Genomic DNA, 16,170 nt, shown 5'->3' on the forward strand with positions numbered 1-16,170 from the left:
TGTCTGAATTGTGTGACTAAGTGAAGCTTTGATTGTTTACAGTGAAATGCTTCATTTTCAAGTGACCTTGGCCCTGATGGGATTATTATAAGTGGTCTGGATGTGTAGTAGGTGGAGTAACAGAATCAGTGCAGAGGTGGAAAGTGTCAAGTCCCTTTGCACTTTCAAATCTTAAAAGTACAGTTCACTGTGGAAACCTTTAATCCCAAGAAAAGAAATGTGTTATCATCTATGTTTCACTTGTCTGCTCTCTCCTCACTTTTCACCTCTTTTTCTTACAAAATCAGTGTTCACAGACATTTATGTTACCGCCTGTGAGCTTAAGAGGGTTCTCTGAAGGGTACCCCTGCAATGTTTCTGTCTTAACTGTCTGCTAGTGTTGCAAACACACTCTTGCACTGATTGGTTTAACAAAGTGTACAACACTGTAACATCCATGGCAACCATGAAAATGGCTTACATTGCAAGAGGCCACAAAGCATATAAGTTCCAGGACTCAGTCCTCCAATGATGAGTTGTATTTTAGAGCAAGTCAGTTGTATTCGCATCATAACCACCACCACTACATACAACCAGTGAGAGGAGTTGTGATCAGGAGCACAGCAGCAGCAGCAGCATGTTGCCATTATTCAATGCTACTAGTGTGTATATCTATCATAGTTTAAAAAAGGCAAATCTAACAATACAAAAAACATAACTCAAATGAGGTGAATGACAGGAATGTGCATTAATAAAATAATATGAAATCTTACAAAATGTTGTATTGGATCCTTTTTATGTCTATCTGTCTCTACCACACACCACTAAAATCTTTTTGAAACATGAGACTGAATAAAACGACCTAAAAGCGGGGTTTGTTTAAAAGAAGCACTTTAATAGTCATTGCACGCTCCCGTCAATTCCATCACTACATAAAGAAGGCACTCAAATTCACAGTGTACAGGCTCAACATCACTGACTGGCATTTACCAGCAACTAGAGGTAACATTGTACTTGTGTTCACTTGTGAGGCTTATGACATCATCATAAATGTGACAACATTGCCTTGACATTTGAGCAACGTAAAGGCACACTGCGTTGTGAAGCAAAACAAATAGTGTCTAATATTTCCATTATTGGCAGTCTATGGCTATGGAATGAACACTGTCAACTTTTCTTCTTGCTCTTAGATTTTGGAATAAATGTGATCATAGTTTTGTCTTATGTTGTTTTCCTCATCGGACCACTCATCCTAGGCTGTGTTGTAAATTATATATTAAAAAACACATCTAGAAGTCATCCTCCAGGTTACTTAATGCTCAATCAATCTATCAATCTGTCAATCTATCTATCTATCTATGATTGACTGCTTCTGCCAGACACCATAAACAGTAGGACAGTAGGATCATAAGCTATGACATCTTTATTATGATATTTAAGTCTGAGTTTGTGATACAAACTGACTACAGCTGCACACTCTGACAGGTTTGTGAGCCAAACATTAACAGCCTTATTATGAGCAAACAAACAGTTCAATGGGCTATTTTAGGTTTTTAAATGTTCGACATTTTATGTGAATTTAACCATAACACAAAAAAATCTGATCATAACCTGACAAAAAAATCTGATCATAAACAAAACACATTAAGACAACATGTGAAGACCACAAGGCAAGAAATAATTAGCTAACAGATCCAAAACATATAGTCTGCCAATAAAACTATAAATAAATGTAAATGTACATATTGTAAACATGTACTCATGTAACACAAATACAAAGGCTCACACATATACATGCAATCATGTACACAGCTGTACAATCATAACACAACAAAACAACAACATTGCTCTAAGGTGAAGTTCACTCTGATAATATTTTATTGTTAATGGCTATACAGTATCTCTATAGTTATTCAGAAGCACTCAGCATGCAATATGGCCTTCCCTGCATATCATTTGCTGCCATAAATTAAAAGGCTTTTGTGCAGTTCTTATAACAATTTTTGAAACTGGCAAACTTTTTAAAATGCATGACCATGGAAGAAGGATAAATTGTTTTAGACTATTCAACATGTCTTGCAATTATTGAAACACTTTAGAGGTACATAAACTGAAAGAATAAAATCTTAGTATCAATTGTTCTATCCAAAATATGAGATGTTTTTCTAGATAATATCAGCATGAAATAAGACATAAGCTGTAAATTAATTTTGGATCACAGTGTAAACACTGAAAAAAACTTATAATAAGTTATAATGGTGTATGTATGTGCATTTGTTTTATTTGTTGCTCTGCAAAATGTTCTTTACTTATTATGTATTTGCTGACTTGCCTGAAGATTTCTACATTTCTTTTAATTGACACTACTACTACTACGACTACTACTAATACTAATACTACTACAACTTAACTATAAACCTGAGACAAAAATTAATGTTAAATATAACATATCATAGAGTATCACCATGAATGTTAGTAGCTACCGTAAGATTTTCAAACCTCACCTGAGATTTGTATTATTTTCCATTCAACTACTGAACCTATGACTGGGTCTTTCACTGTGACATCAGAGCTCACCTAAGAGGCTGCAGTTCACCTGTGTGTGCACCTCTGTGGTGCCCAGGCTGCTGCAATAACTGAAAGTTACAGTTCTGTTGGAGAAATGACTAACCTATAAATAATATTCATATCTTAATGACACATATGCAATGATAACTAGTCTTAATAAACTCATGGAAAAAATAGGGATGACATTAATAATAAATATTTCTCCCACTAAATTAAAAGATTAATGTTTGGATTCTTATTACTTAAGCTCAACTGTTACACTCTGGTTTCTCTTTAAAAAGGACAGGGAAAGGGAAGTGTCTTAACCTGTGTTGAGGAGAAATTTTCCACCAACAGTAATAACTTTGTTTAATTAAACTCAATGTCTAAGCAATAACCACAAATTAACACCTTAACACTTTAATTAACGCCTACTGCTTGAAATTAAATATAATATCAATATCTGGTGAAATCGTTTTTAATTCTGTGATGTTTGGGTCATTTAAACTATAAAGATTAGATTCTCCATCTCAATGTCTCACTACTGCTGCTGGTATTGCTGAAGTTGAAGGATGCCAGTTCATCAGGCTGAGTTGCTCTTTCACGCTTATCATAACAGTGCACAGAATTAAAGTGGCTAGATTGTATGACAGTGGTAAAAATATTGGTAGGAACAATTTAGCAACACTTGGTAGTTAGGGACATGTCCCTATCATCCGTATCCAACTCCAAAGCCATAACTTTATAACTTTGTCAGCTGTGCATCTTGTGCTGTCTCCATCAAGTGTTTTTCTTTGTGTCTTGTTGATGACTTCGTTCTCAGGCAATGATTTTTGCTGACAGGAAGGGAGAAAAGAAAAAATCAAATGCAAACTTTAACGCTTTCATTGTAGTACATCTCCAGTCTCTCTCTATCTTCACCTGCCTGCCTCCAGTAAATGGTGAAGCAACACAATCCAAACAGTTGATAGCCTTCAACTCAAAGACTGGAGCTCTAACTCCTAGATGGCCCTCCAGCTCAGTGCTGAAGCCCACCAAGTTACCAGGGTTCAGGTTAAGCAGGACCTGCTGGAACTCATGACTGGCCATTAGGACTATATCACTGGCTGGGTCCTCTGCCTCTACATTTCCATCCTTCACCATCCCTATTGTCACCGCGAAGCGGAAGCTGTCGAAGCGCTTGACATGGCAGGTGTGTGTGGCAAGAGCTTTAATCTGACACAACTCTTCCTCTTCTTGCATTTGCAGCAGTATGGGCAGTGAGACTGTAGCCGATGCAGAGCTGGCCAAACTGGCAGCTGTTAGGTTTGCAGCTGTAGCATTCTTTGGCTCACATTTAGGATACACCTCTCCATACAGGCAGCGCAGCCAGTCTCCCATAAACACTGGCAGCATGTTGATGACTGACTGCGCCCCATTCTCTGTCTCAGCCACACCGGCATGCTTGAAGCGACCAACCCAGGTGACTCTGTGTCCCTGCAGGTGGCTGCAGAAGATCTGAGTCTGGGTCATGCCTTTAGTTTTCCAGGCAGGAGGCCCACACACCTGGCTGTAGCGGTTCCAAGACAGGGTAGAGTTGTACACCTTCTGTCCTTCTGAATGATACACATAAATAGAGAAGAATAGGATCACCATGGAGATACAGAGTAAGATAAGCTTGACTGGGCCATGACGCGTTAGTGAGTGGAAGACATCCAAAATAGACATGCTAAACCGTGTCCAGAGCCGCAGGGTGACTGGGATTGCACACACAACCAGGGTTACAATGACTTTGGTCAGCTCCAGTTCGAGAAACCACTTGAAGACCTGGATGAAGAGCATGGCAGCAAGGCCCAATGCCAAGACAGGCAGAGCGAACAGGAAAAGGAAGTAGGCCACACAGGTGCGGATCAGACCCACAGCAGAGGAATTCTGAAGGAGCACCACTGAGAACTCACACCACATGAAGCACACAAGGTATGGCACCAGGAAGCAGTAAGTCCCCCGGAAGCCACGCCTTCTGGCCATGCTAAAAGTGGACAAAGAAAGGAAAAAATAGGATGAAAAATAAATAATTTAGAGGGCATAAACTTCAATTAGTCCTAATTCTCAAATGTGTTGAAATGGATTTAAAAACAAACATAAAACAATAGCTGGGTTTTTTTAATTCTCAGGAATCAGTGAACACATATAAAGTAACCAAGCAGGCCAGAGAATAAACCATTTAAGAGTAAAAGTGAATGAGCAATGACCGACATGTCCAATGGACCAAATGTCCCTGCTCACCTGAAGAACAGATAGAACAGGTAGATGTACAGCAGGCATGGGAGACTGAGCTTCAGCTCCACTGACTCCCCTAGTGGCAGTGTGGTGAAGGTGCGTCCAAGGAAACAAATCCATGTAATCTTCCCCGGCAGTAACTGAGTCAGGCTACACAGAGATGATGCTACCTGGATTGAAAAGGAAGTACATTCATGAACATTTTTAGGTTATCTTTGAAGGATTGTCATAATTAGTTTGCCTGTGAGCGTATAATGTGCGATTGTCATGTGAATAAACCTTATTTATCTTATTGTGATCCCGTGTATGTGTTACCTGCTCTCAGGTCTCTCTTGCAAAAGAGATCCTGATATCAAAGAGATTTCCTGAATAAGTAAAGCTCAACATATTTTATTATATAATAATATTGTCATTATAAGGGAGAAAAAATAATTTTACTGTGCATGCGACTGATAAAAAAAACATTTAACCATGTACAGTTCACAGTTGTTAACTTGTTAAATACATGTGGGGTTTATTGCTATTCTATCATGATAATAATAAGATAGAGAAATGTTTATATAAAATCTGGGATGTTGAAGTTTCACACAAGTACTCCTGCAATGCATAGCCTATTTTTAAATATTGTCTGTGAAATTTGATATTTAGAAAGCACACATTAATCAAATTTGTAATTATTAGGTTACAACATGATCTCGTGTTGTGTCGCCTCTGACCTCTATGACCATAGCTTTGCGTGCATACATCACAGCACTGGGGCTGAGGCTCAAGTAGCTGATAGCAGTAAAGAGGATGGCCACTGTAGAGAGCTCAGAACAGGGGATCCAGCCCTTGTCAGCTACAGGGAACGAGAAAATGACGAAGAAGACAGAGAGGATAAAATAGAGGTACGGCTCGAGGTTATTCCAGCCAAAGTTGGTCTCTGCTTGTTCCACATCTAGGCCAGGTTCAAAACGTGTCAGCAGAGATGTCAGAGCTCTAAAGTTCTCCCAAGACTGGAAAAATGAAATGGAAAAAATAGTCAAAGGAAGAAACACACAAACTGTGTGTGTAGTTTGGAATAATTTATGGAACTAGTGACAGAAAAATGTTTATCAAATCTTGGGAAAGTGAAAGTGAAAACCAAGTGCTCAAAACAAGCAATCTTGAAAGGAGAGAGGGACAAGTAGCAACATATCTGCATTATGAAACAACCCAAAAAGGTGCTTGTAATATCCACCCTATTCATGCTGGAAAGAAAACACTAAAGTACACTCACCTTGCTGCTCTGGAAAACACGCAGAGTGCAAATAATCATGGAGATGAAGGAGAGGTAGAAGACAAGCAGAGGGATGACACAGGCAAATAAATCAACTGTCAGGTTGCTGATAATGAAGAAGAAGATGAGTGCATTAACGTGATGTGTAGGGATGACTGTGCTCAGCCACTGGACGCCGGCTCGTGATGCCCAGTCGACCAGGTGCTCCTTCATCTCAATAAAGGCACGCAGCGGGTACTGCAGCATCTGAAGGGAAGAGAGATAGATATGAAGTGGGAATGAAGACATTAGCATTAAGAGTTGCAACAATTAGTCAGTTTATTGACTAATTAGATATTTTATGATTTGGTGGTTCCATTCAAAACAAATATTTACTAATAGAGAAAATAATTGTCAGATTAATCAAACATAATCACTAGTTGCAGCCCTATTAACGTATGAAAACTAAAAAAAAGACGTAGTAAGTATTGAAATGACTGAATAGGAGTAAAAACATTGACAATAATTACATTCACTAGATTTTATGAATATGTGAAAACACAATGAAATGTGAAGACAAAATATGATACCATTAATCGTGATTTCATAAACATAGCTGTTTTTATGGCCCTAGTTTGCTTCCCGTGCAGCATCGTCCCACTTCGGCCAAAACTCCAAACACCTTTGTTGGACTTCTTTCCTCCTGAAGATAGCAGCTCAGCCTTGCACACACACACACACATACACACACACACACACACACACACACACACACACACACACGTATGCAATGTCTGAATTATTTTAATTAAGAATATAAATGCCTGTCTTCTAATGATGATTTTGTACTTTTTTTTTTATTTTAATTTTAATTGGTTCTTTTACCTCTTCACTGCTGTCATAAGCAATTGTAGGGCTTTCATTCGTGGCTGTGACTTTGCTACCACTTTGAGGTGCAGAGGGGACAATACCCTGTGCATAGTTCTTAGTCATCTCAACAAAGTCATCCAGGTCCACCAACTGTCTGGCTGAGAAGACACAAAGAAGGCAATTATAATAAAGGATACATTCTATTATTTCTATATGTATCTCTCTGAATACTCACACTCTTTGCTGACCATGTTCTCTAGCACTTTCTGCGTCTGGTCTGTGGTTGGGCTTGGAAGCCTGTTTGCAGTGCCACCTGCTGGTGAGGAATGAACATAGTTACAAACATCACCCTGAATGCAGACATGTAATGTGATATTCTTCAGCATGACAGCTGCAAATGTTGAAATCACTAAGGGGAATATATGTATATTTCACAGTAATGGCAACTATCACATGAAAACATGCTGAAGGATTTTGGTTAATCTGTCATACATCAGGTAGGATTGTTGTCACAATGCAAAGATACTGGTATTAATAGTGTTTTTAGCACATGTCTGTGATGTGTGGGTGTATCTTACTCTGCACTGCATGGACCTGGCTGACATTTCCTAGCATCTCAGCCACCGCCACCTTCTTCTTCCTCTCTGGATTGAGCTTCCAGTACATCATCATGGCAGCTTTACGCACCGCCTGCTCAAACTTACTCTCTGTTGACAACTTCCGCACATCTGCCTCATTCTCTGGAGTGATTCCTAGCAGAGGATGGCAGACAAGAAGAAGTTTAGAACACAACAAGCATAAATACATGTAAACGTGGAGACGCTTGTGCAAATATTGTATTCTGTGACATTAACCTTTATTCTGGATCCAACAACGCTGTAGTGCTCTTGCTGCTCCTTTTCTTCCCTGTTTCGCTGCTTGAATAAACCAAGTCACAGCAAGACAATTATTTTCCTCTGTGTCCTTCTCTTTAGCAAGAATCAAGTAGTGCTGACCCAGCTGAAAGACAAAAGAAAGGGAGATTAATTCAGCTTGTGTAGACTTGGTCTAAGTACAACCAGGTATAAAGTTCAGTGGAATGTACTCTATTACAATAGAGTACATTCCACTGCATGTATTTAGAATACAACATAAATAATTACAATTATTTCTATATAATAATAGAATTGTAAGTTGTATAATACAAAAATGATTAACATTATTACATGAACTAAGATTATTATTTAATCAGCCATTTACTATTATTAAAGACCCAGAGTTTGAGATTTCTGGTTTTGGTTCTGGTTTTCTTTCTTTTTTTTTTGTTACATTATTTTTGATAATCCACAAAACACAGTTTTTATGGTAAAAAACTAGTTCCAATACAATCACAGTGAGTTATATGAAACCCACTGACAACAAATGACCATAAAAATTCCCTGTTCCCCTAGCCATCAATGTCTCTGTCAAAGCCAACTGCTGTTCTTTCCAGGGGGAGCAGAGGCCCAGGAGCATATCAAATTACCGTTTTCTAATCTTAACTGTCATTTCATAACTTCATTCTCACTTCGTTACTATCAAATGCGTTTGGGGGGCATTAGTATTCTGACAAAAGGGTGCTATGGCCCAGCTGACAGTTAGAGTCCTGTCTGTCTGTGTTCATGTTATATACAATAAGAAGTCTCAACCCTGCTGTATTGGCATGAATAATTAACACTGATTCTTTTTTTATAACATTATATCCAACCCCAGCAGTGATAGGGTCACATGTTTAGACATTTTTACTTACACACACACACCTTGCACTTATTTAGGTGTGTCCTATGTCCAAATACATGACATACAACATGGAAAAGTTAAAGCTACACAGCCAGCCAGCTTAGGAATTTACCCTTTCAGAGTCGATGGGTACTGTCTGGTCTCATCTTCCAAGTCTAGCCCCCCTTCTACTACTGCCATAACCATTTCTTGTACGTGTCAGTAGAGAAGAAGTAGTAAAGAAAATGTGAATGTGTCATTATTATTTGGACAAATATAGGGCATGCTGCAATACATTGTTATAGTGTTTCTAACTGTTTATAGTGCAATTCCATTGGTGTAGTTTGTTTCTATAGGTATGTAAACATATGTGCACTGAAAGAAAACAAAGTTAAACAATTGAACATTTTGGTGAAATGGAGCAACAATTTATACTTTTAGAATATCTGTATATTGGGTATCTATGGACTTACACACAGGCTTACTCACCAGTTGTTGGGTACAGCAAGATAGGTTTGGGGTAGGAAGCTCAAAGAAAAGGGGTACAAATCTTGGAATAATGAAGGACTTGAGGCTTAATCATGTATGTACTTATAGTGGACTTAACAGTTCCTCCAAAATGCCCAGTTGTTACACCCTTGTGCCACATTGTCCTGTTTTCTTCCACTGTACCTGCATTTACATAAAATTATTATTTTATGGGCCCCTGACTGAGAAAATCACACACTTATTACAAAGTGATAACCATATTTGTTTGTGCGACAGTATCTTGTGTATCATATTGAAACCCTGGGATCATCTTCAGAGTGGACATAAATAGACACATGCGCACAACCAGAAGGAGTGAACCAGCAGCAGACCCGGCCCTAACCAATGTGGCGCCCTAGGCAAGATCTTAGGTGGCGCCCCCCTTGCATCGAGGTAAATTCCACTGCTGGTGTACATACTCACAAGAAACTGAATAGCTTTATCTTGGACATTCTTTTATTTAAAGAAAGCAATTGCCCAATCAAAATACTTAGAACAAATTAGAAAGAAATACAAAAAAATATGATATGAATATATGAAATATAATATAAATAGCTTACATAAAGTATAAGATTTAAATACCCACAAAATAAAAAGTGTAAACAAGTGACATGCTGCTGCATCACTTCTGGGTGGTGCTGCTGAGGTGGAGGCAACAGGAGGAGCGCTTGATGCTGTAGGTGGCCCAAGATTTGAGGAGTGGGACTGAGAAACCTCAACAGTGCATCTGAAGAGAGAAGAGGAGTATGTGACACCAGTCTAATAATAAATATGATATGATACATAATATGATTTCAAGAATAAAATGAAATGAAATAATATAAATGAACACCTAAGAGACACATGCATGATGTTCACTATACTGTACATGTATAATATACAATGTACTTTTTCTGATATGCACATTATATAAGATTCAATTTTATTGTCATTACAACAAAATGCTGATTAGCAGAATGCAAAGAAGTAGTAAACTGCAGTATAATATAGAATGTGGGAATGCTGAGTTATGCTATAACATGAATGATGTGCACTTTAACACTGATGTAAAGTTTAACACTATAAACACACTTTAGACAATATGAACTGTAACACAACATACAGCTACTGTAGGCTTACAATTATAATAAAAGGGTGGAAAAGGAATAGCATTTTGATTGACTATTACAAGCTAAGAAAACCTTAGCTAACCCAGATGTCAATAAAAATGCTGAATAGATCTAATATTTACACATTTCCCTGAAGAAACCCAGCGAGCACAAACCCTAATTTCATCGTTTGATTTCCGGTTAAAAACAGGTTGATATGAGGTCTGAATGTCTTTTCAACCGTCTGAAAACGGTTACAACATCAACGTGTCACAAAACACACATTTGTTTGCTTCCGGTTGATTGTATTGATTATTTTGACGTTTTTCTATAAATGAGAGGAGGTGAAATGACGTCTAAACAAAACGTAATTTCAAAGCATTTAATGTTGAATAAAATATCATAAATATGAAACTATATAGGCTATCTCTGCACACTAAATAAGCTGGGACTTTTCTATACAGCAATTCCCGGTGAAATATGTTTTCTATGTGAAAGTTGAATAAATGTCTCCATATAGCCGTTTAACAACAAACCATGTTATGCTAATGGTTAACGTCGTTATCGTCGTTCTGCAACACACAAATAATGTCATGACATCATCTTTATTGTAACGTTACCTCTGTCTTTGTCTCGTTTTTCCTCTTCTTCTTTTCTTGTTTTCCTCCCCTGGGCACCAGACAGTTTGGGACATTTTGACATGTTGTTGTCGAGCTTGTCTTGGGGTCACGTTAAAAAACGACCATCCTCCCCCAGGTAGCAGGTACAGTCTAATTAGTGGGGGGGGGCGTCTTAGGAAAGTAACGTGTCATCATTATTATTATTAGTATTCCTATTTAACAGGCTTTGCTATGCAGTTAAATTAATGTGGGCTTATTATCTTCATATTAAGACATGATACCAAGTAGTTTTAAGAATAGTGGAAGTTACTTTTTTTTTCTTCCCCCGTTTGTGGCGCCCCCTGGATGGACGGCGCCCTTAGCATTTGCCTATACTGCCTATGCCACGGGCCGGCCCTGACCAGCAGGATGGAAAACAATGCCAAGAGTCATTCTGTGTGCATGTGATTTCACTCACACGGGTTTGAGCTCTGGCATCACCAGCTTTTGCTTTCTCCTCCATCTGTTCGAAGGATAAATCTTCCTCTGGTTCATCATCTGGAGGAGAGGTGAGAAGAGGACAGGGGATGCCTTGAATATATACATATCATTCTCAATCAATCAAAAACTACTCCATATAACTTTACACTTGGTTATATACAGGTATAGGAGCATTGTTACTTAGCGCTTATTTTTACACATAATGTGTAAGCTAGCAATGAACAAATCCTACCTGACATATTTCTGGTAACATGAGCATAAAATGAAGTCAGAGATGGAGTAGAAGTGAGAGTGTGTCTATTTTAAAACTGTTTGTGCATCTGTCTGTCCATGCAGATATACAGTGACAAGACCCCAGAAATCCATCAACGCTGAACGCCTATGTCACATTAATACTTGTCGATTGTATAAGTTACTCCCAGTTTCCCTAGTGCCCTTAAGGCAAAGGGTCTTTGCTTCACAGTGAGCTGCAACTCTGAAATATAATGGCAGTAAAATATCACAAAGTTTTAATCAATAATTACATTATTTTCTCTCAAAAATGTATATTTAAATAATTTCTAAATGCAAACATTCCATTCACATTTTTCTGAAAAAAAAAACTTGTTAAAATTTGTTTTAACTACGTTTTCGAATTAAACATGCTGTGTTTAGTTCAAAAGCTATGTCTTGCAAGGAAAACATAAACAGGTATGTGCTGCATGAATGGAAATAGGAAAGACAAGTAGCTGCAAGACTGCAGGTTTGCATGATCACTAATCTTCACCTGTCAATCCATATGACCTGCTCCTTTCACTTACTCACAAAAAAGTCACTGAGTACAGCAGTGATCGAACAAGCAGGAATTGAAATTGCAGCCCAAAATACTTCACATTACAGGATTAAAATGAGAAAACATAGTTAGCCAAAAGCAGTTCTCTGTTCTGGTCAAGAGAGATGTTTAGCCAAGGATAGGTTACTCTTCTACACATGGAGAGACATTCTAAAACATAGCACAAGGCTTATCGCCTCAACACAGCAAGGAGTCTGTGACTTCAGCTTTCAGGGCCTTTAAATGTGTCATTTAGTCTTCAAGGCAAAAATGAAGGCATTCTTACCATCCTCTTCATCATTGGCATCCTCCTCCTCTGCTTTTCTAAGTCTTTCTTGTACTATTACCCGCTTGGCCATGGACGCAAAGGTGCGTTTCATGGGGATGGTGGAAGAGGCGGAGGGAGATGTAGTGGAAGCAGTGGTGGGGGAAGCTGGAGGGGAGTCTGTGGGAATGCTACATCCTATGCTGGCTGCAGAAGTGAGCTTAGATACTTGAGGAGTAATAAGTAGTGTTTTGTGTGCAGCAGGAGATGGAGGATTAGAGGAAATATCTGTGGATGTGGGTTTAGAGGACACAGCGAGAGATAAAGGTTCTGCGCTGTCTACAGAAGGAGGGGAATCCATTGATTTAGACATGGTGTGAGTGGATGGTAGGGAGGAATATGATCTGTCTTCTTTGGTTTTTTCTGCAGAGGATGGCGATTTAGTAGGCTGAGGGGGAGGAGCAGAGTGGTTATTGGAGATGTGTGACGGAGGAGTCTGTAGAGGAGATGGCCCATCCAAGAGAGGGCATGATTCCTGGGTGTTGACAGCAGTTGATGGGGAATCCTTCTCCATCTGTCTTGGAACAAAAAAGTATGAGACTAATATAACATGTATCTAAGGACAACCATAAACTGCAGCAAACTATTCAAGTTAATTTCTAATAGTCTCAGAATAGCAACAGGCATGGGACTCAGTGAACTTGCTTGTGAGGGAAATGTACACCTAAAATATGATACAACTACAACATGATACTGCTCCTTTGAAAGGAGAAAGAATTTTGACAGGGTAACATCAGTGAAACTCTGTTCTACTCAATGTGAGTCAAGGTCTAAAACAATAAATAAGTTGTTAATATACAATCAATCAAATGGTTGGACATACTTTCTCATTCACGTGAATGGGAGGGTGTGTCCAAACGTTTCACTAGTTCTGTACGTTGCAATAAGATATAATTAAACTGAACAAAGTGGCAAATAAACGGACCATGCAGAGGTAAAATTTATTATTTGACAGGAAAATATGAAGAGGTGATATTAAAGCCAATTTATCATTGAAACAGCTGTAATTATTCATAGCCTCCCATTTGAACTTTGATTTTTGCATCCTTCTGCAAATACGGACACTGGAAGGGACTCTGAACCTCAAGTCAAGACAATTCTCAATACTGAACCAGCACCAAAGCAGCACTCATTCAAGTAACATAAAGAAACCTTACTTGGTAACTAAACGAGCAGATGTCTTCACGATTTTAAAGTGAATTGTCCTTTAGAAGTTGTAACTGTGTTGCCTGTTGAGGTCCATTCCTCTCCACACAGCTATGCGAAACCAGAGACGCACACTGAGTGTGCAAACTCTCGTGTGTCTGGTCCATAAACAACACGCCAACTTTAGGGCCCGCCCTCTTAAAATAGACTCTCCCCTAATTGGGAATGATAAATGTCCATCAGACGGTGAATTATCCGAATGGCGGTTTGCTAATTCCTGTTGTGTGATTAGGTAACGCTTAATAGATTGTCAGTTAATTCATTCACACTTTATACATTTGGCTAATTGATATGCCACCAATTGAGCTGAACTCCAGTTATATATTATATATAATATTTAATCAGCCTCTATGAAACTGATTTTTGTTTGTTAGTTTTGTATTGTTTTGTGAAGGCTTTTTATCAAACTGGTTCAGTGGCCTTCGTGCTAGGTTTACAAGGTCGTATCGTGCCTTAATCTGTGAATTATCATTCAATATCTAGCTATTAAATGTAAACTGATGCATGAAGTCATATTTGTGCAGTGAGAGTATTGGTGTAATGTTCCTTTACAGTGACGTAACTACCTGTATGGCTGTTCTGGGTAATAAACAAACGTTCACGATGAGAGCAGATACACCCCCTGATAAAAAGTAATACGATACAGTGACATAACATGGTGTCAGAAGTGGTCCACAGCAGAAAAAAAGACTGCAACAAATCAAAGAACACCTAGAGAGGGACTACGTGCTGAAACGGGTGAAACAATACTGTATCAGTGGATGGCCAGACAAAAGGAGCATAGGAGGACCATGTTATCCTTACCATCAGCATCTTAGACAGATAACACACTGGTCACCAGGGCATAGCAAAAATGTTGAGAGCGTGCAAAGCAGTCTGTATGGTGGCCTGGGCTGAGCACACAACTTCTTCAGATGGTGGAGGAGTGTGAGACATGTGCAAAAGAAAGACTGAATCACAGAGAAACACTCCTGCCAACAGAATTTCCAGCCAGACCCTGGGAAATGGTTGGTGCAGATTTATTCGACTGGAATAACAGCCAGTATCTGGTTGTAATCGATTACTTCTCAAGGTACATTGAAGTCGCCACACTGAGCATCACCACAGCAGCCACAGTAATGGAACAGTTTGAGCCAAAATTTGCATGGCACAATATTTGAGCCTCATGCAAAAGACCCATATTTGACTCTCATAGCATATCGTGCTACGCCACTAACCAATCCAGTAGGGGCTGGCTCAATTTGCGGCAGCGGCATCTTCCGCGGCATTTCGTGCGGCACCCAGAGATGCCGCAGAAAGTGCCGCTGGCTGCCGCCGACAGCGGCATCTTCCGCGGCATTTCTTGCGGCACCCAGAGATGCCGCAGAAAGTGCCGCTGGCTGCCGCCGGCAGCCGCACTTTCCGCGGCATTTCTTGCGGCACCCAGAGATGCCGCAGCTAGATGTCGCTAGTAGGCACTTTCCGTGGCATTTTTTGCGGCATTTTCTGCGGCATTTCTTGCGGCACCCACAGATGCCGCGGCTAGATGTCGCTAGTAGGCACTTTAGTAGGCACTTTCCGTGGCATTTTTTGCGGCACTTTCCGTGGCATTTTTTGCAGCACCCAGAGATGCCGCGGCTGCTGGGTGCAATTATGTGATACGGCATGCCGCTGTGTGCCGGGGGATAATGCTTGTGTCACCATGTGCTGGAGCATGGAGGAACACGTAGGGGGACGGGGCAGATGATAATAGCCTAAGTGCGGGATAGGCTATTAGTTTGAATTTCGGGGAAACCTGAGGAAGTATTTAGCAATGATATCCAAATTATAGCCTACTACAATTTGTCCAGATAAACCATCAACCACGAAACATCTCAAAATTATAGCCAAACAGATTAATAGATTTGTTCTGCTGTTTATTTATTATTATTTTTAATAATTCTCTTCATTTCTGCCCTGTTCCTAACTTTAAGCATACGTAATTTTGATGAATTCAACCCTTGAAATTACATTTTTATGGTTTCAATTAATAGCCTTGCAATGTTTTCCATAAAAATTTATTAACAAAAAGAAACAAACACAACAATTGAACAAGGTTGTGTCTGTGTGTGTGTGTGTGTGTGTGTGTGTGTGTGTGTGTGAGAGAGAGAGAGAGAGAGAGAGAGAGAGGGAGAGGGAGAGGGAGAGAGAGAGAGAGAGAGAGAGCTATATGCACACATCCACTACTTACTGAATTTCAGCCTGCTCCTGGTTTCCCGTCCTACATTATTGGACAAACGGATTAATCCAGGTGTGTCTGACCTCAACTTTTGGTCAGACACACCTGGATTAATCCGTTTGTAGGACGGGAAACCAGGAGCAGGCTGAAATTCAGTAAGTAGTGGATGTGTGCATAAAGCACATTAATCTTCAAATCTAGCCCACACTTTCAAGTCCATTTTATCTATCAATTCTTGATTGAAAGTGTCATATTCTGTCTTTTTTCCAAACACAAATGTGAGGTG

The 16,170-nt window shown here is 39.4% G+C and overlaps 1 protein-coding gene across 1 annotated transcript; it reads right to left on the bottom strand.

The window, feature by feature from the left end:
• Positions 1–3,345: 3,345 nt before the first annotated feature.
• On the bottom strand, positions 3,346–12,995 carry wfs1a (Wolfram syndrome 1a (wolframin)). The gene is made up of 10 exons (XM_053326528.1): positions 12,443–12,995; positions 11,323–11,402; positions 7,747–7,891; positions 7,471–7,644; positions 7,128–7,208; positions 6,908–7,050; positions 6,044–6,289; positions 5,502–5,780; positions 4,792–4,955; positions 3,346–4,534 (listed from the first exon to the last, which is right to left on the bottom strand). The coding sequence occupies exons 1-10, from the start codon at positions 12,993–12,995 to the stop codon at positions 3,346–3,348; spliced, it is 3,054 nt and encodes a 1,017-aa protein (XP_053182503.1).
• Between the last annotated feature and the right edge of the window lie 3,175 nt (positions 12,996–16,170).

This window comes from Scomber japonicus, chromosome 2, assembly GCF_027409825.1.
Source record: "Scomber japonicus isolate fScoJap1 chromosome 2, fScoJap1.pri, whole genome shotgun sequence".
Classification (NCBI taxonomy): Eukaryota; Metazoa; Chordata; class Actinopteri; order Scombriformes; family Scombridae; genus Scomber; species Scomber japonicus.

Excerpts from the sequence above, each read along its gene's own strand:
- wfs1a (XM_053326528.1), bottom strand. The coding sequence starts at position 12,995 with ATGGAGAAGGATTCCCCATCAACTGCTGTCAACACCCAGGAATCATGC. Across the intron at positions 7,209-7,470 it reads CCAGGTCCATGCAGTGCAGA|CAGGTGGCACTGCAAACAGG; the intron begins GTAAGATACACC and ends ATTCCTCACCAG. Across the intron at positions 6,290-6,907 it reads CTTATGACAGCAGTGAAGAG|ATGCTGCAGTACCCGCTGCG; the intron begins GTAAAAGAACCA and ends TCTTCCCTTCAG.